The sequence below is a fragment of the Gobio gobio genome (assembly GCF_949357685.1).
Source record: "Gobio gobio genome assembly, chromosome: 13".
In the NCBI taxonomy this organism is placed as follows: Eukaryota; Metazoa; Chordata; class Actinopteri; order Cypriniformes; family Gobionidae; genus Gobio; species Gobio gobio.
Genome location: NC_137106.1, coordinates 38,479,029 through 38,505,993, shown reverse-complemented (window position 1 = coordinate 38,505,993; position 26,965 = coordinate 38,479,029). Strand labels below are relative to the sequence as shown.

The following is a 26,965-nucleotide window of genomic DNA, read 5'->3' as shown; positions in this document are numbered from 1 at the left end:
GGTCCGATTTTGAAAACCCGCACCCGCCCGTACCCGCAGTGCTTAAACCCGTATCCGACCCGTTTTCCGACAACAGCACTAAATAAAATCCGCACCCGACCCGACCCGCTTAAAATAGAACCGACACCCGACCCACACCCGCAATAAAATCAGTTTAGCATATCACATTATAAACACACTTACAAAAATGTTTATTGCCTGCATACAGAAGTTATTACTCGACCATTAACACAAGGACAACTTCTGCCGGGAGCTTAACGTGGCTTAATGTACTGTTATTAAGAGACCAAACTCAGTAAACATAATACTAATAAAGTATACTATGTACAAAAAATCAGATGAGCCCAGAATATGAACGCAACGCGTATTACACGTTAAACGTTTTCCTACCATAGAAAACCATTATAAAAAACACTTAACGTGGCTTAATGTACTAAGACAGTGTTATTAAGAGACCAAACTCAGGAAACATAACACAAATACTGTTCGATAGAACTGCTTGTGCTTGGTTTGTTACCACAGTTATCTGCGTGCTTCCTCAGCGATGAAGTTCCACATTTGCGGCTATCTTTTCTTAAACTCCTCATGATCCATCTTGACGACTGCAGTACAGGCAGATCGGGCGCGGTTGTGATTCTTCTGTTAGGGCACGTGCGCGCTGCGCGGCCACAGATGAACTGATATGGATTTGAAATTATTGTATCAACTTGGAATACAGGCAAGACATATTTTTGTATATGCATATTTTTAGGAACACATGTACAATATACATGCATATATTGTTTATATATAGGCCTATATTCGTTACACGTGACTGTTTAAAACCTGTGTTTAGACCCGTGTTTCTCCCTGGTCCGACCCGACCCGCACCCGTATCCGACACAGTAGGATTTTTTTCACCCGTTTCAGCAATATTCAGTGCAGGACTCTGTGCTGTGGGGTGTTTTTCACCGGCAGGGACTGGGGGACTTGTCAGATTACAAGGAAAGCTCATTGCAGCAAAATATAGAGATAGCCTTAATGAAAACTTAGTCCAGAGCATTCAGAACCTCGGACTGGGCAGAATGTTCACTTTCCAACAGGAAATGACCCTAAGCACACAGAGGCTTATGGACAACTCTGTAAGTGTCCTTGAGTGGCCGAGCCAGAGCCCGAACTTGAACCCAATCGAACATCTCTGGAGAAACTTGAAAATGGCTGTCCACCGACTGTCCCCATCCAACTTGAAAGAGCTTGAGAGGATCTAAGGAGAAGCAAGGCAGAAAATCGTGAAATGCAGATGTGCAAAGCTTGTCGCATCATACCCAAAAAGACTTGTGGCTGTAAAGGTGGTTTAACTAAGTACAAAGAAGAGTTAAAGGTTTGAATAATTGCAATGTACTTATTTCAGTTTTTCCTTTTTAATACATTTGCAAAGATGTCACAGATCTGTTTATTGCTTTGTCTTTATGGTGTATGGAGTGTAGATTGATGTGAAAAAGATGAATGGGGTTTGAATAATTTTGCAAGGCACTGTGTGTATGAATTCTCGTACTTCACAAGAGCAAGAAAAATCCTCTTTGATAAAACAACAATTTAAGAACTGGTCTGCACAAGTCAACTCAATCCGTCTTAGCTTTATCAAACTCTGCTCTCTGTTTATGTTAACTACACTTCTCTTTATCCACAGATCATGAGAGGATAGCCCTGGGCAATGAGGAAGGGCTGTACGTTATTCACGTTACCAAAGATGGTAAGTGTAATTAAAAGCTTTATCTGAGTTTACTGTACTAATCTGTTGCATTTACACTGCATTGTTATGCATTCTTTGATGTTAATACAAAGCCTCTTATTGTTTATATATTCCTATTCACAGAGATTATCAAGGTAGGAGATAAGAAGGTCCATCAGATTGAGCTGATCCCATCAGAACAGTTGATTGCCGTGATATCGGGTCGAAACGGCCACGTGCGACTCTACCCAATGACAGCCCTGGATGACCGCGATGCAGAATTCTGCAAGATTGCAGAGACCAAAGGCTGCCAAACTCTTGTTTCAGGCACGATTAGACAAGGATCTCTCACATTCCTTTTTGTGGCCATGAAAAAAACTGACAAGGTGATCGTCTACGAGCTCAACAAGAGCAAAACACGCCATCGGAGGCTGCGGGATATCATCCTCCCAGGATCAATGCAGTGGATGGGTCTCCAGGGCGACAAGCTTTGTGTGGGCTTCCAGTCCGGGTTCCAGCGCTGCAATCTTCAGGGGGATGTAACGTTCAAAACCCTCCTTCATTCTGAAGATAGCACCCTGGCCTTCATCGCGCAGCTGAACCTGGACGCTCTCTGCGTCGTGGAGATCTCCAGTAAAGAGCTGCTCTTGTGCTTTAGCAGTATCGGTGTGTATGTGGACTACCAGGGCAGACGTTCACGACAACAGGAACTGATGTGGCCGGCTAAGCCCACATCATGCCGTGAGTGATGATTAGTCTTTGTGTTCTGATTATTATGGCTTGTGTTTACAGTATGATAGTACCAATCAACAAAATTTTCTTAAAAAAAAAGGCAAGTATATATATATACTGAATCCACTGGTTAAGATTCTGCCAAAACCGAATACCGAATCCTACTCCCATTATCACAGTAAACACATTAATGAAGTAAAATACGTCCACAGCAGTGTAGTGATGCTCATATTGCAAAATATGCTACGCAGTATTAAAATACAGCAGTAGAACAAGCTCCTGACTGGTGGAAAGCAAATGAAAGGCCCTTCCCAAGGCTGGCCACTCTAGCGTGGCGTTATCTCTGTATTCCCGGGGCACCAGTGCCATTTGAAGCCTTGTTTTATTTGACAAAAAACTGTTCCGGTTCTTCAAAGCTTCAAATGGATTCAGTGTATATTCATTTTATCTTAATTTGGTAATTATTTAAGTGAAAAATATTTAGTGTAGGCCTATTTATTTTATTTTTATTCATATTTTATCTGTATGCTGCTGTTTGCATGGTCAAATAAACCCATGAAAAAAATGTCTTTTTAACGGGTCACAGACACTCATATTTTTATTTAATGCCAATTCAATATTATAATCTTATCAGTTAACGGTTAATAATCGGATAATAAGCAGCGGTTGTCCGTTGGGAAAATTAACCGAAATGAGCATCCCTACAGCAGTGTATTTTTAATTTAATTTAATTTAATTTTAATTAAGAACAGGCAACAATATTCCAGGATGACTGTCCTTTGTTTGCCGTACCTGAAGTTGCTGCATTTTGGCTGCTGTCTGTAGTTTCCTTCATGCACAACTCGTATTCTTTTGGATGTTTCATACGAAAATGTTTTAACAGCGGCTATTGTTTAGGGTCCTTGTCACCACGAGACAAATCGGCATTGCCAATTGAACATGTAGCTCGACTTGAATCGCCTTCTTTTGACTGAAAGTACTGCCAAACAACACGTTTTCTATTCACAAGTTCCATTTTCACTTTCTCACAGCCAACTGCATTCGAACGGACCACCCAGGCCAGTAAACACATTCCCATAATCAACGGCGGCGTCATTACGTTCGTCCAGTGGAGCGCGCGTAGTTCGAGCCTAGGGTTCGGTTCGGTGGAAAAAAATTCTAAGGTTCGGCAGAAACCGAATCCGTCAAAAAGGCCAATATTCGGCTGAACCCGAATCCTAGATTCGGTGCATCCCTAATAGTGCACAGCATAAATGAGTACACCCCCTCTGAAACAACAAAATCAGCAATTACTCTTTACTAAGAAGACATGTTAGAGTTCTTTAGAGATATAATGTTCCAGGAAGTCTGCTTGACCAATTACCAAAAAAGCTGGTTAAAATGATTCCGGAAAATAAGATTTTCTTATCAAAGTGATAAAATGTTGTGTTGCAAAAATTTGTACATTCTCCTGACAGTCTCCAAAACACTAAATATTTTTTTCTGCTGTAAGTTTAAGGCAATTTTTGATCAACAGGTAAGTTTCACACCTAAAACAATGATTTTGCAATTCTCTTGTACCACTGTACAAGAGGTAAGTATGTTGGTAAGTGTGTAAGTATGTTGAACCAAAACATTTAAAGAGAAGCAATTTATTGACCATTAAAAGTGTTATATAGCCCACTGAATCATTCTCAGACGTAATGTTGACAACAATTGGACCACTTGGGAGAGAACTGTCAGAAGACTTATTTTTTAGCACGAAAGAGGACAGTGGTACAAGAGGATTGCCAAATCATTGTTTTAGGTGTGAAAATATAGCAAAAGTAATAGAAATTCAAAAGAGCCAGCAAAAGCTATGAAAAGAGTGAGTGTTTATCTCACAGAGTAAGATGCAGCCTGCAGAAGTGGTTGTTGACCACACTGGAACTACCTACTGTAGCCAAAGCACAATAAAGTCAATTGAATTACTCATATTGTGATTATAAGATATTCATATTGCCCATTATATTTAAAATATAATGTATATAATATTATTTTATGTAAATAATATGACCTTATTTTAGGCTAGATATTTTGTCTACTCAAGTTGTGTTTATAGATTATAGTAGTTGCGAATGCACAAAATTTCCTGGGAAGAGGGCATGCTGAGGATAACTTGCTTGTTTTCTGTGACTTTTGTCTTGCAGGTTATAATGCACCTTATCTCTCAGTGTATAGCGAGAATGCAGTGGACGTATTTGACGTCAACACTATGGAGTGGATTCAAACAATGCCTTTGAAAAATGTACACTTTTCATTATATCTTCAATACCACATCATAAAAAAGTAATAAAATATAGTAGAAGCAGGTGGCAGATTGAAGTGCAGTGTGCTAATGAGCTGTGCGTCTCCTGCGTTGCAGGTTCATCCTTTGAACGCTGATGGCTCTCTAAACCTGCTGGGGCTGGAGACCGTACGGCTCATCTACTTTAAAAACAAGACAGCAGGTGAGATTCTCCCTCCTGCTGCTCCGGGATTCTGAATATTCCTGCCCCACGCATTTATGCATATTCAGCATGAAAAAAAAACATAAAATGAAAATGAAAAGTTGTTTGAGAGTTAGAGAACACTAATGCATTTTCACACAAACATTGTTTTCTTGATCATTTGCGCGGATAAATCTTTCATACTAGGTTTAGGAACATTTATTAAAAAGAGAATGAGGTAGATTTTGATTTCATGTTGTTAAAATGTAAAGAATTTGATTAAAATGCAGCATCCCGTGAATAGGAGACATCAACTCATGAAAGTGATGTAATAGAGCTGTACATCCTAATAGACGTTTGTCGTTCTATCGTTTCCTATCGTTTAATGTGTTGTGTAATGTTTTGAATGCTTTGTGTACTGTGTAATGATGTGCAGAGGGAGATGAACTGGTGGTGCCAGAGACATCTGACAACAGCCGTAAACAGATGGTGCGCAGTGTGACGAGCAAACGCCGCTTTTCTTTCCGCGTGCCAGAAGAGGAGAGAGTTCAGCAGAGGAGGTGATGTTCAAGCCTAGCAACACTAACCATCATGACTTCTAAAGGAAACTCTTAAGGGCTTTTCATACTTTAAATTGTTCATTCTTGTACCTTTTAAACCCTAGGAAAAAATTCAGTTTCATGTATCATGCTGTTCATAATTAATGTATCCCTGGTTAGACATTCTTATTTACATATTTATGAGGTCAGTAACAAGTCTATTAGGGATGCACAACCAATGAATCAGTCAGTAATCTGTATCGGCCGATAAAAGCAATAATTTTCACAATTGGCAATCAGACAATTTTTAAAAAACAGCCGATGATTAGGGCCGATTATATCCTGTCAATCAAAAGGTAGTTTAAAAACTGACTGCAAACTGTACTCATACTGTGTTTGAAGATAATGTTTCTTGTGTTGAATGTAGGGCTGTCGAAGTTAATAAGACAACACATCAACAGTTTAAAAAATTATGCCGTTAAAGCAGGCTCTCTTTGACACTATGAATCACCTAGCCTAATTGGGTGGGCAGAAAGCTATGCCATAATCAGAAATAATATATATTTTTAGCAAAGTAAGAACTAATACTACAACTAAGAAACAAATGTGTACTAAGTTGCACAAGTCAGGATTAATCTAAAAATGCGTGTTAAACTCACAGCACATGCAGTGATGAAGCGCAGCATTCTGGACAGAAACGCTCTGAGTGAACTTAACCATTTCTTTTAGTTTCTAATTGTTTCGTTTAAAAGTAGAAATTTCAAGCTTTCTATACACATATTTCTCATGTCTGTGAGGCAAATAGCCTGCTGAGTTTCGGTTTATTTATGGCGCCTTCATGTCGCGATTATTGTCTGCTATAACCTATTTGCTTCTTATTTATTAAATCCAGGTAATTGGCTAATTAAACATTGATTAAATTCAGATACAATTTATACAAAATGAAATTCACTTTAAAGAAAGGCTTTCTACAAAACAAAACTTAATGAAGTGGTCAAAATCATTTCTGACCATCTTTGCACTTTTCATAATCAGATGAAATTTAAAAATAACATAATATTTAAACATAAATATACATAAATAAACATAAATAAAAAAACAAAATACATTGTTTAATGGCTATAACACATATAGTAGGCTACAGTACAGATAAATGTCATGTCTGAGCGGGATTTGAGTGAACGTCATTTTACCGGTGAGCGGTTCATGAGTGGAGCGTACCTGCATAGAGCGGATTGTTGAGCTGATCGTCACACTGGTCCGCTTCGCACATTACAGGCTTGTTCTTGTCAGAATGCCCACGTATTAAAAAATGGTCTGGTTTAAATCGGGCTCATAATTACAGTTAATGTGTCGGGCTCGGGTAGGGTCTGGCTTTATTTTTTGAGCCTGATCTAAGCTCTAGTTGCCAGGTACCTACACCAAACTACATTTGTAGCACGCCTTCCATCCAATAATCACAGTGATTTTTGAGATTTGTGCCTCATTACTTCTGATAAGAAGCAAAGTCTCATCTTTCAAATTATGTCCATTTTATCACGGAATTTAAACCATAAAAGGCGATTTGATGCTCTTAAAAATGTGACTATAGCGCCTCAGTTCAACTTATTTACTGTTAATTATAATTGTATGTTTGAATAAATGAAGACAAGTGTTTTTGAAAAACGACCTTATGTGCAATTATTATGTTGTAATTATTATAACTGCAAATAAATAGGAGTTGAACTGTTGTTAATTTTAACCTCTAATATTATATTAATGTATCAAATGATTAGGTTCCCTGTATAGTGTACACCATTAGTTGGGAGTGTTTTTTCCTTAAGAAAATCAAACTATCGTTATCAGCAATGATCATTCTAAATAATCAGAATTGGCGAAATGTATTATCGGTGCATCTCTAAAGTTTTAGCATTATAATACTAAACAGCAAGTGAAAGTTTCTGTAAAAGAAAAATGTATTGAAGCATGAAGTAAGATGGTGTGGAAAGCCCTTAATAGCAGTCCAAGTTTCATGTTTGCAATTTGTTCTTTTAATTATTCAAGTCTTGAGAAGGCCTCATTGCACTGTTTGTGCTCTTCAGGGAGATGCTAAGAGACCCAGAAATGAGGAACAAGTTAATTTCAAACCCAACAAACTTCAACCATGTGGTTCATATGGGCCCGGGAGATGGGATCCAGATCCTGAAAGAGCTGCCAATGGTAGGAGCAGCTAACAGCAGGGAGAACGTCACCTCTCATACTCTTCTCCTGCTTCTCTACGCCTCCATCCATCTGTTTCTAAGAGCTGTTTTAATGAGCATGAGTCGTTTATCATTTCCACTGTTATTTTATTTTATTCCGTTTTATAGATGAGCTTGGATAAAAGACAGCATAAAACCTAATTTGACTCTCATAATGTCACGTTACACAGGCATTTTATATAACCAACATTTATGAAATAAAAAGGTCAATTTTGCTTTCATGTTGTCTTTTAAATGACTTCAGCTCTTTGACTTGTCACCGTCATATTCTTCTTTTTATTTACACCATTACTGAGCAGTACACTGTTGCATGCATCTATATTTTTCTCTTTATTTCCTCCATTTCACCCCTCTATATCTGCTCCTCTTGGGTTTCCTGCTGTAGCCCGGTTCTCCTCTCCCCTCTCCTCGACTGCGCCTCATCTCCACCCCTACCAGCTTTGAGCATGTCTATCACATGACTGTCACCTCTGCTGACAACTTCCTGTCTCAGGACACCTCCCCTCTCTCCTCCCACTCCCTGTCCCTCAGCTCCGCCCCTGGGACCCCTGCTTCCATCTGCTCTCTGGTAGGACCAGAGAGACACACACAGACTCACTCACTCCATCTGTTTTCTGAATTTATTCCCACATGCATTAGCTCACTCTCATTCTAAGTCTGTGTTCAGACTATCTGCCTGTGTCACAGATTGGCAATCTATTTGTTTCTCTGCATGCCAAATCACCCCTGCATTTATTTTATTTTTTTAAAGGTGTAATAAGTAATTTCTGAGAAACGCTGTTGAAAGTGGATCGGACCGAGCAGCACAACACACTTGTAGCCAATCAGCAGTTGGGGGCGTGTTCACTCTTGATGGGGGAGGAGAGAGAGTGAGCCAATCAGCAGCAGGGGTTGTGTTTACTGGCTTAGAGACATTACAAAAGAGAAAAGCTCAGAGGAATATAACTGGAAAAAGAAGGGTTATGATCAGGCAAGAGCTTTAGGATTTTTATTATTTATGATAATCATTATAAGCAAATAATACATTAACATTTAAAGGCTGTATGCTGTTTAAATAAGCAACCATCTAGGCATAATTATTATTATTAGTAGAGACAAATTATTATTACATAGAGACTTAGCTAAATCTACTGTAGGCTGCAACAGTAGCCCAATATATTCTGTCAATTTCTTCACGTTAAACCAAACTTTTATTTTGACGGGTTGCCGTGAACACCTTTGAGTGTCTGTGTTCATTTCATGATTTGACAGTTTTCTCAAATGAAACGTTAAATTCTCATGAAGTGGCAGTTTATGCATTTGTGTCCTCATATAGTGACACACAGCATAGACCACACAGACAGCGAGCAAGTGACACACGCAGTTTGTGTGTGTGTGTCCCGTGCATCTGTGCCCGTCATTCACACAGAGATGCAGAACATGCAGGAGTAATATTTAAATAGTATTTTGCAGTTTAATATTCACATACACTAGTATATATTTGGCTAGGAGCCCTGCGCTTAGATAAACACGGAAGCGACTGAACACTGCTGCGGTTACCGAATATACTCAGGAGTCGGTACTACCACTACTACTTATATCGTCACATTTTGTAAATTTCAGTACCGACCTGGTACCGAAGTACCAGTACTTGTGAAATCCCTATTAGGGAAATACTTCCAGTATTAGGCATTTATTTGAGGTGGTAGAGCAGATTAGTCGTGTTACCTCTCTTAGCCGGAGCTGTTGCCCCACAGCCCACACACTCCGAGTATAGTTTGCTGCTGCTCGTCGGTCGGCTTAAATCCAAAACAAGTCCAAATAATGGATGTTGCACTGGTCTTTTTCACCAGCTCCTACGTTTTGTTTTCAGCTATGTTTACCTAAGATGACGAATACGATGATGTGTTGCAGCCAGTTGCAGCTCGTGGCTCTAAATTTCACAGGTAGATTGCGTCATCAACATGATGCATTATCGCGAAAAGAACGTAGATCGTAGGCCAATTTTGTATCGTTTATATTGCATATCGTTTATATCGCCCATTACTAGAGGGGTGTGTTTGTTTCAAATATCAACAGTGTTTCTCAGAAATCACTTACTGCACCTTCAAGTAATTAAAACCAGGTATGACCTCAAAGCAAACATACATGGATTAAAAGCCACAAATTCAAGTTAACATTTCATGGGGTTTACAAAAGGCAAAATTTGTTTTTGAAAAACAAAGTGAGATAATTATTTCATTTTTCTTCTTTGCTAAATAATTTAGGATCATATAGTGATATGTAAATTTTGCTTTTGTAAATTCATTTATTGTTTGATTTCAGTAATAAGTAATGTAAGAGTTTTTTTTCTGCACGCTGTGTGTTTGTGGTGTTCAGAATATGCGCCCTCAGGAGAGCCGTGGTGTCCTGGGAGCATCCGTCAGTATCCCCTCCATCAGCAAGGCCAGGCCTGAACCAGGCCGATCTATGAGCGCCAGCAGTGGTCTCGGCACGCGTGAGTACTGAAATATGTTTATAGATAGAGATATATGGATAAGAATGAGTCAAGAAAGTGTTGCTGAAGAAAAAGAATGCAAGGAAAAATAAATAAATTAGTAGAAAAATGTACATTTTATGAGAAAAATCTATTTAGTGCCTGATTTAAAGGAAATATCCATAACTCATTTTTGGCGTAGTTATATTTTAAATATATATTTTTATAGTTAACTGCAGTGTCAGAAATATTTAGGCATTGAAACTAATGTATTTTTGTTGTTAAAGGGTTAGTTCACCCAAAAATGAAAATTAGCCCATGATTTACTCACCCTCAAGCCATCCTAGGTGTATATGACATTCTTCTTTCAGACGAATACAATCAGAGTTATATTAGAGCCCGACCGATATATCGGCGGGCCGATATTATCGGCCGATATTAGGCTTTTTCCAAACTATCGGTATCGGCATTTATGATGGCCGATAAATGAATATTTTTTTAAAAATAAAAAAACCGGACGAAACACCTCTCAAACACATTGAGTGTTGGCGTTTCATAGTTTGTCCACCAGAGGGCGCTCTACAACGTGCCGGCTGGCAACACCACCAGCTGATCCAGCAGAGTCATGCTGAGCTTCAGCGCTCTGAGCGCTGCATTCACAACACAGATCATCCTTGAAGTGCATGTAAGTTGGCAACGAGACATACATTGCTTGAATTGAATAACAGTTAAAAGAACATCCCCATCAGTTCTCTTAACTCAAATAACATGACACAATTTGTAACTGCCAAGTCCAGTTTTGCTGTTACATGTAAGCCAAGAGAGCTGGTAATTACGCTAGGTTACAGTTGACTGACTTATTTTACCTCGGACAATGTGACTGAATAAGATGTATTTCTTTAATAGTCTGACAGTTTGACATCATGAGACGTATCATCTCTCCCCTGCCCGTTATTTTGAAAAAGTATACATATTTCTAAATTATAACTTATCATAGACGCTAACCACAAAGCTAGCTAATGCCATGGCTATCAGTGGGAGACCGCTAACATTAATGCGCCTTGAAAAACACAACAAACTTATTCTGCCTAAATAAAGTAATGATTACTGTATTTATAACTAGTATATTTGTAGTTCCAGTCTCTGCATTGTAAATCGTAAGTTAGGCTCGTGAAGAGTGAACGAAAGTGCGTGACTTCGTTCAGACGCCGCATTAACGAGTCAAATAATGGATTACACGAGTCATCATCAGTAACGTTAGTAGATTTTAGAAGGCAGGCAGCAAATGATGATTGAAAATGGTTTGTGGTAGCTTGATGGATAGAATTAAAAGTGCATGTAAAGGGATAAGCAAGTTGACATTGTAATTATAAGGTGGCTCATATTTATACTGTATATAGTTTATGTTTTGCTGTTGTTGTTATTTATCAGAACTTCTAGAACTTAACTGAATATTTTTTTTTCCAGTCTTGCTAAAAGTTATATTTATAAAGCTTACCACATCTATTAATACTGGTAACTTTGATTTTTTGTTTTTGTTAGCCTATTGTGTTTTCGTCCAAACGACTTTAAGTTTCATATCTTAAGTTTGTATTTTTATACATTTTATTTATCAGAACTTTAATATATTTTATGTTCCTCTGTTCTGTTGTAACAATAAAACAAACAAGTTTATTTTTAAACTGCATTATCATATTATTTTAGAGAGGCTGAGGGATCATGAATAACTACAAATAACTGATGTATAAGGGAAATCTGTTTGTGTTTTTTTACGCGTTTCTGTTATTTTATTTTTTTATTTTTTATATATATCGGCTGATATATCGGAATATCGGATTTTTAAGTGACCAAATATTTGTATCGGTATCGGCCTTAAAAATCCTTTATCGGTCGGGCTCTAAGTTATATTAAACAATGTCCTGGCTCTTCCAAGCTTTATAATGGCTGGAATGGTCATTAACCCTAACCCTTTAAGGTCGTTTCTCTGTGTCTCATGATGGGGGAGGTGAAAGAGTGAGCAAGAGGGAGATTCAAAGAAAGACTGTAGAAAGAGATGGGTATCGATTCACTTCAGAAGGAATTTATTAACCCCCTGGAGCCGCGTGGAGCACTTTTATAACGGACAGGTGCACTTTTATGGACTTCAAAAAACAGACACAGAGAGAAATGATCATTGCTGCCATTATAAAGCTTGGATTAGCCAGGGCATTTTTTAATAACTCCAATTGAATTCGTCTGAAAGAAGAATGTCACATACACATAGGATGACTTGAGGGTAAGTAAATCATGGGATAATTTTAATTTTTGGGTGAACTATCCCTTTAATAGTTGAACTCATGTAGTACTTCCTTTAGAATTTTCAGATTGGCTTCTGAAACCGTCTTTTGAACTTCTAAATTGTCTTTTGAAATTTCATATTGTATTTTCAAACTGTATTTAGAATTTTTCACATTCGCTGCATCCGAAATCGAATACTTACCTACTTATAGTAGACAAAAAACTGTACTTTTTTTTACCGTTATGAAGTAAATCACTCAGTACGTGATTTCTAGATGTTTTTTTGAATATTTTAATTTACAAACATTCTTTTCGAATTTTCAAATTTTCTTCTGAACTTACGATTGCTCTTTTTTTTTTTTTTACTCTGAGCTTTTAAACTTTGTCATCAATTGACATTGGGTTGTTGGACATAGTGTAATTTGAAATATTTGTCCCATATCCCAGGCTCCACCGCTCAAAATGGCAGTGCACTGAGACGGGACTTTTCAGTTAGCAACTACGGTTCCACCAAACGTCAGATGACATCACCCTCTGATGGCTCGCTCTCATCCGGAGGGGGCGTGGACTGCGGGAGTGACGCCCCTCTCTCCCAGTTTGACAGAGAGGTCAGTGCCAGAAACGATTGTCAGTGGCTTCTTTTCCAGATGCCTTGGTTTCTAAAAGCATTTTCCTTATTCATTTTTAACTTGGGAATTTTAAAAATAAACTGTAAAAAAAATGTTTTAAACCTAAATATATTACAAAAATCAGACTTGAAAGGTTTTTTTTTTGTGTGTGCTAAAAATAAGATTCTTTATGGATACAATAAATGTGATTTTCTGCAAACCTACTGCTGAGGTAGTCATGTGGAAATGTTTTGGTCTCTTCTGAATGACAAGACTGATAAGCTTTCAATTGTAAAGGTGTATTTGCCCCTTTATGGTGTGTTCTTCTTGTGAATGTTGATTTAACATGTTGATTCGACCTCCAGACTGATCAGAACAGGTAAAAGTTTGACTCCTGGAGCTCTTTGTGATGCTGATCACAGCTAAAACTCAATAGAGAGCACTAGAAGTGTGTTATACAATCCCTAAAACCAATATACAGGCATTCGCTGCATTTCACATGCCAAAATGTGTTTGGAGGGTCTCCATCCTCTCTTTCTCACGCTATATGCATGTTGAGTGTGTGAAGTGGCACCATATCCACAGATTGAGGTGTTGACCTGCTTACACTCCACCTGCACACACAGTTTGTGCCTCGGCCCACGTTTGACTTTGTGTACTCTATAATGACGTGTGGGTGCTGTGTGTGACTCTTTAGTGTCCAGGAGTGTCACCCACAGAGAAGACCCCTGATCTGAAAAGGGCTTTAAGGACCCTGCTTAGTAAGCTAAAGGTAACATACATGACCCTGCTCCCTCCAATCTGATCCTTGTAGCTCCGTCCTAGACCTGTGTATTTATCCCACCTCATATGGAGGAAATGGGTTAGTTGATCTCCTCAGTGAAAGTGTGTTTGATCTGTGTAGGTGGTGAAAGTGTACAGTGTTTGCTTGCATTAATGTGTTTCATAGCACCTTTTATCCATCCACTTTATATTATGTAGAGGAGGATTGATGTTGTGGTTGTTGTAGCTAGTGGTGAACTCTTTTAATCTGCTGATCTTTGGCTATTTTTAAATGATCACATCAGCAAATAAATGCACCAAAATCGACCAACAGCTGAGTATATGGATAACAAATATTTTCAGATATTTTTAATGAATCTTGAGTAAATCTTGTTAGTAATTGAACAGTAGTTACAGCATTTGTCCTTGAACATTAGAGATGGGTTAAAATGGTCTACTGTTATTTTGCCTTAAAAGTACACTATGTAACTCTTGGCCCTCTTGCGATTAAAAAACCCCTCCGTTGACATTGTTTTGGTTGTGCTTTGGCTCTGCGTGACTGTGTAGATGAATATGGTTATCCTACTGCATATAATATATTCACTACTAGTCTTAAAGGGTTAGTTCACCCAAAAATGAAAATTCTGTCATTAATTACTTACCCTCATGTCGTTCGACACCCGTAAGACCTCCGTTCATCTTCAGAACACAAATGAAGATATTTTAGTTGAAATCTGATGGCTCTGAAAGGCCTCCATTGGCACAATGCACTTTACACTCTCAAGACCCATAAAAGGTACTAAAGACGTTGTTACAAAGTCCATCTCACTACAGTGGTTCTAAAATAACTTTATGAAGCGACGAGAATAGTTTTTGTGTGCAAAAAAAACCTAAATAACTTATATAGTGATGACGATTTCAAAACACAGCATCATGAAGCTTCGAAGCGTTATGAATCAGTGAGTCGAATCATGATTCGGATCGCGTGTCAAACCGCCAAACTGCTGAAATCACGTGACTTTGGCGATCCAAACCGCTGATTCGACTCACTGATTCATAACGCTTCGAAGCTTCATGATGTGGTGTTTTGAAATCGGTCATCACTATAGAAGTCGTTATTTAGGTTTTTTTGCACACAAAAACTATACCCATCGCTTCATAAAGTTATTGTAGAACCACTGTAGTGAGATGGACTTTGTAACGACGTCTTTAGTACCTTTTAAGGGTCTTGAGAGTGTAAAGTGCATTGTGCCAATGGAGGCCTTTCAGAGCCATCAGATTTCAACTAAAATATCTTCATTTGTGTTCTGAAGATCTTACGGGTGTCGAACGACATGAGGGTAAGTAATTAATGACAGAATTTTCATTTTTGGGTGAACTAACCCTTTAAGAGATATAACCAGTTTAGATGAAAAGGATCTCAAGCTGAAGACGTAGCTACACCCATTAATAGACGTGGCACTTTCTTGAAAATAAATTCTAGCACTAGCGCTACAACAACCATCCGCATGCTACATATGGAAATTTACATGTTCAATAAAATACCTTACCCACCTGTTAAATAAATGTAAAAAATGCCATCTCCACGTTGCTTTTATTTACAATCCCTAAGTTCTCGCCATCTCCAAGATGGAGATTTAGCTGCTCCATGTCGACCTTTCTCGCTCGTTGTGACAACTAACCTCTGCCACTCCCATACCACACACACGTCAAAGTAGGCAGAGCAACTTTTCTCTATTGACAGATATGACGAGACACACACAGGCGAGTGACATATGTACACAATTTCCTGTGAAAACCATCCAGACAGGTCTAAAATATTAACAGTTGTAACAGGCTTACCATAGTGAATCAACGTTTTGGAAGAAGGATTGATCACTGTTACTCACTGTTTGTGGCGGTGCTGTCGAATCCATATCGTAAACGTGTTTTTGACATGCGACTAAAATAAACGGAATCCATTTTCTCCAAATTCTCTGGGCGGGCAAAGCAGAGGAAGGGGAGGTAACCGTTCCCCGTATGACGACATACAGGGAAGATTCCAGATCGGCTCGTCTGGGCTCTCATTTTCTCAAAGGCAGAGCAGGATACCCAGAACTCGGTTTACACCTATCAAAATTTCTAGCCACTTGGGAACCATATACAGGCTAGGGGAACTCGTATTAATGTTGAAAAACCTCATAAAATTATAATTTCATGTAGGGCTGTGCAATTAATCGAATTTCGATTTTGCCTACCAACGATCACCAAAATAGTACAATCGAGAAAAAACAATTATTTTGCCATGTTCAGTTTTGCAAGAATACTCTTATTTTGTCTTGCGTTCTGAATGAAACGCGCACGCGCTCATCCTCCTTCCCGAAGCCACAAATCTCTCTCAGAGTCTCGTTTGCATATCATCTGCTGGAATTTAAAAACTCGGCGCGAGTAAAGATGGCAGAAGGAGGGCAGTTACAGCAGCGTTTGTTGAGCAAAAAAGGCAAAACCAACTCCGTTGTCTGGGAACAGTTTGGCTTCGAGGAATCAGACGACGAGCAGAAACATGCTACGTGCAAGATTTGCTACATGGTAGTGGCTGCAACGCAAGGGAACATCACGAATTTGTTTAACCACTTGAAAAATAAACACAGAGTGACCTATGACAATCTAATAAAGAAACAAAAACTGACGAGAGCAGGGATGCCGTTTAAACGTCCTTTTTTCCCCCTCATATTTTTCAAATAATTCTCTCTTTGTAAACTTGGTTCAATGCATGCGAGTGCTGCCATATTTTCGAATATGACCAGTCGTTTTCACCGTCATCACCCGGGTTTAGTGCCAGAAGACGCGAATGAGAAGCCGCGCGCGCTGTGAGAAAATGTGTCTCTGTGCGCTCATCCGAGAGCAGGCACACGTCTCTCAGCGCGCAAATATTGAGTTCTCTTTCAAGTCTTGCTCTTGAACGGACAAACTCACACAAAACGTATGTCAACGTCCATCTTGATGAGTATCCTAGCAGACATAGTCTGTATATGCCTTAAGTGAACTTTATACAGTCGATAAAAACGACGCATATCCGATCATTAGGTCTTAAAGAGGCAGTAGCCTTTACTGCTGTCTGTTTCATGTCAAACAACAAAACACAAGGACATCATTCACTGCTCTTGATTGAATAGCTTTTGTAAGTTTAATAGGATTAATCTTTCATTTATGCACTTAAATATGCAATGTTATTTTACATTTGATACATTTCTGTACCTGAAAACTAATGTTAGACGTACCTGAAAAGCATATCTAGCCGAACCATATTGTTGATCTTATTTATTTGTGGTTATCATTTTTACGTGAATACTTTTATACTTTGATTTGAATATATGTTATATTATTTATTTTAATAGTTCAAAAAGTACAACAAATGTTACAATTTCAATTGAATTGTTGAAAGGTGTATTTTTAATAAATACAACACATTCCCAAAGTCATGTGAAATAATCGTGTTACATAATTGTGATTTCAATATTGACCAAAATAATCGTGATTATGATTTTTTCCATAATCGAGCAGCCCTAATTTCATGCCATGGGACCTTTAAATATGTTTTAAAATGTAATTTTCAGCATCATTACTCCAGTCTTCAGTGTCACATGATCCTTCAGAAATCATTCTAATATGCTGATTTGCTGCTCAAGAAACATTTCTAATTATTTTGCAAACACATTTTGCAACATAAATGTCTTTACAGTCATTTATTGCATCCTTGCTGAAGAAAAAAAAAATGTAATGCATCCTTGCTGTTTATTCATCTGTCTGTGTCCTGCTTTTAGGATTCAGACTCGCCACGTCACTCCACGGCCTCCAACAGCTCCAACCTGAGCAGCCCACCGAGCCCCTCCTCCCCACACAAGAGCAAGACTCAGTCTCTGGATCGCGGCGAGCACCTCGGCTGGGGGACATGAGCTCAGCCCCTGCCCATTTCTTTCTGATGTCCCGTCAGGCCCCGACTCCTCTTCTGCTACGGAGTCACGCATTTAACCAAGAGTCGACTCCTTAAACGTCATATTCCCAAACACGCCGCTGGGGCCAGGTGTGTGTGTGTGTGTGTGTTTGCGTGTATTAGTGTGCATATGCATTACACATGTGATTGTTTTACACGCACAGTACCGTGCACCTTACATCCCTTTCGAGTGGACCCATCACCGCTGTTTCTGTTCCTCTGTTGGATGGGGGAACAGTCCACTGAGAGTAGCTCATCACTCACCGCCACAGGTGTGGACGGGGGGGGCGCGAAAAAGACAAACACACAGCTTTAACATGAATTTATCAGTGTTTGTTCTCAAGTGTGCCTCATCTAACGCATTCGAAAAGTCTTAATAGACCGGGTGGGATGTTACTTTAAACGCATAACACTAACGCGGAAAACTGTTCCTGGCATTCCAATACGTGTGATAAAACGAGAACACTTCAAATTGAGTTGAGCCCCGATAGATAGAGCGCCCCCCAGCTGTGGCACTACTGTATAACTCAGCCTCTACCCTCCAGTGCCATGCCGACCTTCACATTCAGAGGTCAGAGTTCAAGAATAGATTCTGAGTTCAATAATGTAAATAGAGTTTAAGTAGAGTATAATATATAATGAAATCATAACACTATTCTGTTGTTAAATAAGTGTGAATTGGCTTTCTTTCCTTTTTATTTTCCGCGACTTTTTATGTAAATCTAAGCATTATTTTGTCAAGATACGCTAGCTCTCGTAATTCCACTAATTCCATAATCGAGATGAGAAGATTTGCAAGGGAACACTACAAAAAAGTATTGGGCCTCGTTCATGAAACGCAAGGAGAACGATATTTTTGTGCAAAACGATCGTAAAGCCATTGTTATGTACATTTCATCCTAGGAATGTAACATTAACAGTAACAGAAATCAATCGCAATACACATTCGCAAGGTCACTTCATAAAAGCATTATTGTGCATTGAATGCAAGGTTCATTAGGGCATATAGTGAAATGATATTTTAAAAAACATTCTTGCATAACTGTCGCATTGAATTCACGTTTCACAATGTAAAAATCGTACAATAGTTTGGAATCATTCTTGCGCAAATTGTTGCACTGAATGTGAGATACACAAGGCCACGGTGAAAATGTTTGAGAGAAACATTCTTGTGTAAATTGTGGCACTGATTGCGACATTCACAGGGCGGCAGTGAAATCGCTCAAATGTCACGTCGAGTTGAAAATATTTAACATGTAACAAACAACTGATGTATGAATGTTTCCTAAGAACGATTTACACTAATTCAATCTGCTTTTGTTTCATGAATGTTGTGCAAGATCCGGCGAAATCGAGGTGTGTGTGTGTATATCGCTAAATACATAAACTCTCAAAACATGCGATCATAAGCTGTAATTGTGCTGAATGTACCAGATTCACTGCAGCCTTGTTCATGTTACTCATGCCTACATCTGTGCTTCGCGGCTCTGTTACCGAAGCAATAATGCTGTTTCCAAAGAGTTTTTATTCTTTAGCTATTAATGTTCATTAATATTTTAGTATTTGTTTTGTTTTGTTTTTCCAACTCGCAAGAACCAAATTTTGCCTAAAGTGTACATGTGAATATAACGTGTAGTGTAAGCTATACCACTAGTTTCAGAGCATTTAATGGAAAAACACTAAACTCGTCAGGTGAAGCATTCAAAGGGCTTCAACGCTTTGCCTCTAACACTCCCTGCAGCTCATGACACAGCAGGGACTGCGAGGACCAGCCGGAGATTAGGTCATTTAACATGGAAACCAATTCAGCAAGGACGTGCAGTAAAGCTGCTGTAGCGCCGTTTTAAATGTGCAGGGTCGGACTATCAAACATCCCTGAACCTCAGAATACCTCAGATTAGAGAGCCAAGCCATTACGACTCCGACAGAACCTCGCCGTGCGACAAGTGTCCCTCTGTCCCATTCCATACACTACTGGGCATGTGTGAATTATTCACATGCACTACTGCTCGCTTTTGCAAAGCATATTTATGTCAGATTTGCTAAATTGAGAAATGGATTTCAGCCATTCCTTTAAAACAAATTTTGAGAATTCCCAAATATTCCAGATTGTTCTTAGGAAAAGCTCACTCGAATATAAAAATGTATATCATTTAGTCACTCGCATGTTGTTCCAAACCTTTGATTGAATTTCTCCTAGAAAAGTGATGTTTAGGCAGAATGTTGATGCAGTTCTTTTCCATGCAATGCAAGAATACATAAAATAGATATATATTGGTTTAATTGATTCAACGCGATTAACATCTAACATAAAAGTTTGTTTACATGATAAATGGGTGTATACGTGTATATATATTTAGACATATATATATAGACATATATAACTTATGATAGATGCAATTAATCGTGATTAATCGCTTTGAATGCATCCTATATATATATAGGGTTTCTTCATACTTGCATAGTAAATGTCTGATGTTAAATTTACTGAAATTCAAAACACATTGCAGTTCCCAGTTGCTCAATATAATGCTAAAAATATGATAAAAAGGGATTGTAACGACAGCTTTTTAGTTTTTTGAGCGAGCTTCTTTTAACGTTTGCTGAAAAAAGAGAGTGAACTTTCAGTATTGAAGCACACCCAAGTCCAGAAACGTTGAACGTTTGAGCATAAGTACCTGTGGTTTTATGAATTCTAGTATTGCCAGCATTTTGTATGTTCCATTATATGCAAGCACTATTGAAACCTTCACTGTGGACCAGTCCAGCAAACTCGGCACATGTTTTTTTAAACCTAGCGCTCGCTCTTGCAATCTTTGTGGTATTGCTCGGGACCTTAGTTATGCATTTGCTCTAATCCATGATCATGTTTATTCCTAAACAGAAACTAATATTCATAATACAGGTTTTTCTTTCTAAAAAAGGCTGTAACGGGTTAGAAACAATTTGCCAGGGTTATGGTATTAACATGAACAGGAAACCTGTTTGAAACGATCTCAGGTATGACAGAACCAATGATTATATGTTTGCATGGAGGATCAAGATTGTAGAAATGACAGATCTATCGGTTGTTTGATATTTAGGACTGTTACTTAGCTATGAATAGATCACTATTAGAGCGGGAGGTGCCTTAGTTGTTTTCTTCGATCGGTGTGAACTGGTCAATGTAGGTAGAATGGACTAGAACGAGAGGAGACGACTGGAGATTTTTAAGACACATTCACACATTCGCACGCATTTCACGGGAGGATTTTGTTTGCCTTGTTAGTGAATTGCTACTTCATATCATATAGTTTCTTCTTCTTGATTTTTGTAAGACGATGTACAGATTTGCATGTCATAGGTGTAATCACTTGTTTTAAGGACCGTACGGCTGGATTGTTTTTGTTTTTTATTGTATTTTATTGACCTGTGTGGCGTGAATGGGTGGGATGTGAAAATGAATGACCCCATACTGCAATGTAGACCTTTTTCCTATTTCCTTTTTTTTTTTTTTTTTTTTTTTTGCACAAATGTATTTAAGGTGGAATACTGCTATTTGTATTGGTTTGGACACCACTTTTCACATGGAAAGCTCATTATCGGACTATTTCAATAAAATGGGGAACTACAAAACACACCAAGCTTCTTTTTTTCTTCTTAACAAAAGCTTTATTTGTCTCTACACATTCAACAGATAGCCGCCGCGGTTAAAGTGCTGTATTGTTCCTCATTAGTAACGTGGACAGAAGAATATCGAGCATGAAGATCAAGTGTAGTCGGGAAAGCGAAGGCAAAGCTACAGCAGAAGCAGTAATGGCGATCGGGAAAACAGCTTTTACAAAGCTCAGGTCCAAAGACACACGTTTAGGCACTGAGTACCCCTGTAATCTCATCCAACACGTAAACAAAAACACTCAGAACTTCACTTTTAAAGCGCATGATCGCCTTCAGTTTAACATCATGGAAATTCAAGAACACAAGTGTGCGTTTCAAACGGCCTTCGCACGAGCTCTGGCCCGAGTGTAGCACATGAGGAAATGGCCTGATGAAATATTCATGAAGCATCAGAAAGAAGCACCATTTACAAAGCTTAAGACTCTTGTACACATGGCCGGAAAAACAGCTGTATAATGAAACGCCGTTTTCAGTCCATTTCAATGTGACGTGTGAAGCAATATCAAGTGTAATAAGGAAATGCAGGTTCGAGTGAGCCGATGTGATGAGGTAGGCAGCCGTCGAGCGGCTGGACAAAGCACATCAGGTGTTGCTGAGGATTCTGGTCCATGGTTTCTCCATGCGTTCAGTCCGCCACGAGAAACAAAATACAGCAAGCCAGAGGCACAAAACCACTGATACGCCCTCTCTTTGAACCGTCAAGGGTCTGAAACCTGATATCTAATGGGACAGAGTCACCAGTCTTCAAGCATCGATGATCCATTAGCTCCTTAAACGGGTGTGCGATGGATGTAATGGGAAAAATCTCCCTTCGGACAGCTGCGGCCAGTCCTGCTTCATCCCGACGCTGCAGAACATGCGGTGAACTTCATCCAACAGAACTTCACAGTATCAAAGAAAACATATCTTGTTACTCAGGTGCGCCGCTAATGGGCCAAATCCCGAGGACGGCTCAGTCAACACGCATGCATCAAGTTTCTGATTTCCCTGCTGCAGCCAAAGCACATGTCTGTCCATTAACGGCTTCCCGGCCTCCTACGGGACGGGGGACTCTTCCGTGCCAACAGATATACGCCTCTCGTTTCAGTCGGAGGCTCTGATCTGAGGACAGGTCTCTGGGTTACGCGCTCGCCCCGTCCTCCTCCACCACGCGGTTCATGCTGGATCCGTGCGTTATGCTAGTGGCCGGTGCGTTGCTCAGGTCCCGCGCGCTGCCGTGTCTGGATTGGCTGTCGAGGCGATGAAGGCTTCCTTGATGGGACAGCTGCTCGTTGAGTCGTGGCATGCTCCCGTACACCGGGCGTTCCTCCATGCCTCTGTGGCTGGAGGGGGTGAACCTGTGTTCAGAAGGAAAATGGGCAGGATAATTAAGTTCAGGCTTCTTGAACATGTCTGCACACGCACAACTATATGACGCTCTTGGAGGAAGCTCAACGGATACACTTGCATTAGACCAGAGGTTTCAAACTCAGGGTCGGAGACTGCAAGGGACTGATAGGGGATCCACGGAAAGTTTCAGAGAAAAATAGGAATAAATAAATAAATATATAAAAAGTATATATATATATATATATATATATATATATATATATATATATATATATAACACATTTAAATACAAATGTTTTAATTATATATTATATATATAATCGTGATTAATCGCATCCAAAATAAAAGTTTGTATTTACATAATATATGTGTGTGTACTCTGTTAATTATTTATATATAAATACACACACATTCATGTATATATTTAAGAAATATTTGCATGTATATACATTTATATAATGTATATAAATATAAATGTTTTATATATAAAAATATTTTTTTTCTTAAATATATACATGAATGTGTGTGTATTTATATATAAATAATAATTAACAGTACACACACATAAACACAAACTTTTATTTTGGATGCGATTAATCACGATTAATCTTTTGACAGCCCTAAAATATATATAAATATATATATATATTCAAATGAAAGTGTACAGTACTTTACTTAACTGTAATTGTTATTATATATATACAAAATTATGAAAAATATATTTTAATTGTTTTTAAATTGTATAATATATATATATATACTTTTCAATACATTTGTATACATAACTTAATTTAAATAAATAGTGTCAACTTAATAGAACCACATATTTATATATTTTTTTCACAGCAAAATATCTTTTATACATGAAAATATATAGCTGCCTTTATTTTGTAGGAAGGGGATCTTTTGTCAGATCAAGTTCATTTTATTTGTATATCGCTTTTCACAATACACATTGTTTCTAAGCAGCTTTACAGAGAATCATGATGTTTATAATATCTTAATACCTTCATGTCTTTATGGATGGATTTAGCAGATTAAAGCTGGGCGATAATATAGCTTACGTTTTGCGACGATACAATCAATCAAGCAGTCGAGATTTGCAGGGGCGTACAATCCTGCCCCTGGAGAGCCACTGTCCTGCAGAGTTTAAAAGTCCCAGTGAACCGGAAGTTGCAAATGATTTTATTTCAGTGCTGTGACGTATTTTCAAGTGAAACGGAATATTGAATAGAGGGCAGGGTTTTACTTCAGCGCTCCTCCTCTCCATCTCTCGCTCATAGCAGAATAACGGTTGGAGGAGAGTGGTTAAGGATATTCAAACCCAAGCCGTCAAACTGCCGTCATCGGAAAGGGAACGCCATTCCAGACCGGAAGTTACTTGTCACATTTTGATTAAAGTTACTACGGCAATTTTTTTTTTGTGTATTAACTTGCACGGATTAATTGTTCACCCTAAGACCTGTAATGTGTGCTAACAAAGTAAATGAGATGGATTTTTATTTCATGAGGACTTTAAACACACCTGAACCAGCCAATCAAGGTCCTACTAGGCATACTAAAAACGTCCAGACAGGTGTGTTGAGTCAAGTTGGAGCTAAACTCTGCAGGAAAGTGGCCCACCAGGACCGAGTTTGGACACCCCTGGTATAATATATTAAAATATATATATATATATATATATTATATATATATATATACACAAATTTAAATACAATTTAGTAAATACAATTACATATATTTTATATATATATTAAATAAACAATTACAGTTAAGTAAAGTACTGTAAATTTTCATATTTGTATTATATATATATATATATATATATATATATATATATAAAATTATGAAAAATATATTTTAATTGTTTTTAAATTGTATAATATATACTTTTAAATACATTTGCATACATAATTTAAATATATAGTGTCAACTTAATAGAACTTCATATTTATATTTTTTTTTCACAGCAAAATATCTTTTATTCATGGACATATATAGCTACCTTTATTTTGTAGGAAGGGGATCTTTTGTCAGATCAAGTTCATTTTATTTGTTTATCGCTTTTCGCAATACACATTGTTTCTAAGCAGCTTTACAGAGAATCATGATGTTTATAATATCTTAATATCTTCATGTCTTTATGGATGGATTTTAGCAATATTATATTATATTATACCAGGGGTGTCCAAACTCGGTCCTGGTGGGCCACGATATATATATATATATCGTGGCCCACCAGGACAGAGTTTGGACACCCCTGTTTTAGTGTATATATACAGTACAGTACACGCCCTACATGAGTGTACTGTATGTATACGGATAAATTTGCACCATACTTTTGCACCACATCATGTTTTCTTTCTTCCTCCCCATATTGCATGAGAATAATGTGGAACAACAGTCTAAAATGATATGGAAAATTAAAAAACACTTTCTTTGAAAAACTAAAATCTGAATGTTTATTGTACTGAAATCCTACTGATATTTGTCACTTGCATAATAATCTGGAACACAGTGTAGATGAACTAATTTAATAATTGATGATCTTTACAATGGAACTGAATCAACACTGAACTAACTTCAGCTGAGCAGCCCAAATGCATCATTTTCCTGTTATTACTGTAAAGCTGCTTTGAAACTCTCTGTATTATATAAAGCGCTCTATAAATAAAGGTGTCTAAAGTGCTCTATAAATAAAGGTGTCTGGCCTTGCCATGAGTGTACTGTATATATGAGCGTGAGTGGATCGTCACACATGTTGAGATGCTGTTGAACTCACCGGCCGTCTCTGGAGCGGTGCAGGCTGCCATGGTAGCTGCTCATCTTGCTGTGAACGCTGCTGGCTTTGCTCCGCACGTCGTCCAGCATGGCCAGGTGTGTGGAGGAGGCGTGGGTGGACGTGCCCTGAGTGGAGGTACCGCGGGACTTGCGGATGATGGGGGTGTTGGGGTCACGCAGGAGAGACTGAGCAAAGTCGGGCTCCTGCAGAACCTGCCGGCTTTCATTCACTGCGCCGCTGCTGGATACAGAGGAGAAACAACACTTCTTTACTTACTTGTTTAATGCTAATTTCATGGCAACTAGAAGGTAAAATCAGTTCAAATATAGGCAAATTAACAAACAAAAATGAACAGAGATAAAGGATAGACAAGCAGGATAAATTATTTTACATACAGAATGATAAAATGTATATATAAAGTGTGTGTATGTGTGTGTATATATATATATACACACATACATACATGCACACATATATATACAAAAATCCTATATATAATTACGTTAGAGTTCTTAAATATTTTATAACGGTCATTTTATATTTTTTATATTTAATTTTTCATAACTTTATAATCTTATACATAATAATATACATTTAAATTATTATTTATATGAACTATTTATTATGTATTACAGCAAAAAAAGACAATCTTAATGTATCAATATAATGGAAAATAATGAATTCCCCAAATAATATTTCTAACACATATTTATATATTTTCCCCAGTATTAATGCCTCTATTCATGAAAATATTTAGCTGCCTTTGTATTTTATGAAAACTCACTCTTTACGCCTACGCCCGTGGAAGAAGCTGGCCCACTCGAAACAGGTCTTCTTACTGCCCACCCAGAACACCGACGGGATCCCAACCACCAGCACCATCAGGTACTTCATCAGAAACAGGACGAGGTCAGGCCTGCTGGTTTGCTCCACCTACACACACACACACACAGAGAGAGAGAGAGAGATGTTCAGACATTAGTCCGTCTCTGATCGGCTTCCTCAGGCTCTCCGATACTCCACACATTCACCACAACACTTCCACTAACATTTCTCTACTTCTGTTTATTCACTATTACACTAGAAGTGTTATTTAGTGATATAGTTTTAGTTGATATTTTGAGGTTTCATTTTAATTGCAGTTTTTGTTGTGTTTAGTGCTTTTATAGTCTACACAGTTTTTAGTTTGAGTTATTTACGGATGAACACAGTTGTCATATCTCATCTAACTTTGCAGTGTGCGCACAGGCATACTTTCTTCCTGTACCAGTGTGTGTTTAAACGTGCACGAGCTGAAGTGTGTATCCGTTCACTCCTTGAGGCTGCACAGCTCGCTGCTCACGGACAATCCTGCTTTATCTTGTGAGCACAAGCCACAACAACGATCTCTCCTCCTCCTCTTCCTCTGTCAGACTCATGGTCAAAGCGCCTGGATGCTGCATTCATGTCACAT

General features: G+C 38.3%; 2 protein-coding genes across 20 annotated transcripts in view; one reads left to right on the top strand and one right to left on the bottom strand.

Moving 5' to 3' along the window:
- The window catches only part of cdc42bpaa (CDC42 binding protein kinase alpha (DMPK-like) a), a 104,745-nt gene extending 83,390 nt beyond the window's left edge, over positions 1-21,355 (top strand). For 5 of the 19 annotated variants that reach the window (XM_079832324.1, XM_079832323.1, XM_079832320.1 and 2 more), the window contains 9 exons: positions 1,670-1,732; positions 1,856-2,452; positions 4,612-4,709; positions 4,827-4,911; positions 5,327-5,450; positions 7,511-7,628; positions 8,055-8,237; positions 10,028-10,145; positions 12,849-13,380. In XM_079832324.1, the coding sequence (XP_079688450.1) occupies positions 1,670-1,732; positions 1,856-2,452; positions 4,612-4,709; positions 4,827-4,911; positions 5,327-5,450; positions 7,511-7,628; positions 8,055-8,237; positions 10,028-10,145; positions 12,849-13,240 (1,778 nt within the window). In that variant the 3' untranslated portion in view covers positions 13,241-13,380. Of the gene's footprint in view, positions 1-1,669; positions 1,733-1,855; positions 2,453-4,611; positions 4,710-4,826; positions 4,912-5,326; positions 5,451-7,510; positions 7,629-8,054; positions 8,238-10,027; positions 10,146-12,848; positions 13,381-13,706; positions 13,782-17,574 lie in introns of those variants that run through there. The other 14 variants (XM_079832316.1, XM_079832317.1, XM_079832313.1 and 11 more) reach the window with 5 other exon arrangements.
- A 30-nt stretch (positions 21,356-21,385) lies between these two features.
- fzd3b (frizzled class receptor 3b) overlaps positions 21,386-26,965 on the bottom strand; it is a 43,577-nt gene continuing 37,997 nt past the window's right edge. The window contains exons 5-7 of the mRNA XM_079832352.1: positions 26,297-26,445; positions 25,513-25,752; positions 21,386-22,738 (exon numbers count right to left, since the gene is read on the bottom strand). Of these exons, the coding sequence (XP_079688478.1) occupies positions 22,522-22,738; positions 25,513-25,752; positions 26,297-26,445 (606 nt within the window). The 3' untranslated portion in view covers positions 21,386-22,521. The remainder of the gene's footprint in view (positions 22,739-25,512; positions 25,753-26,296; positions 26,446-26,965) is intronic.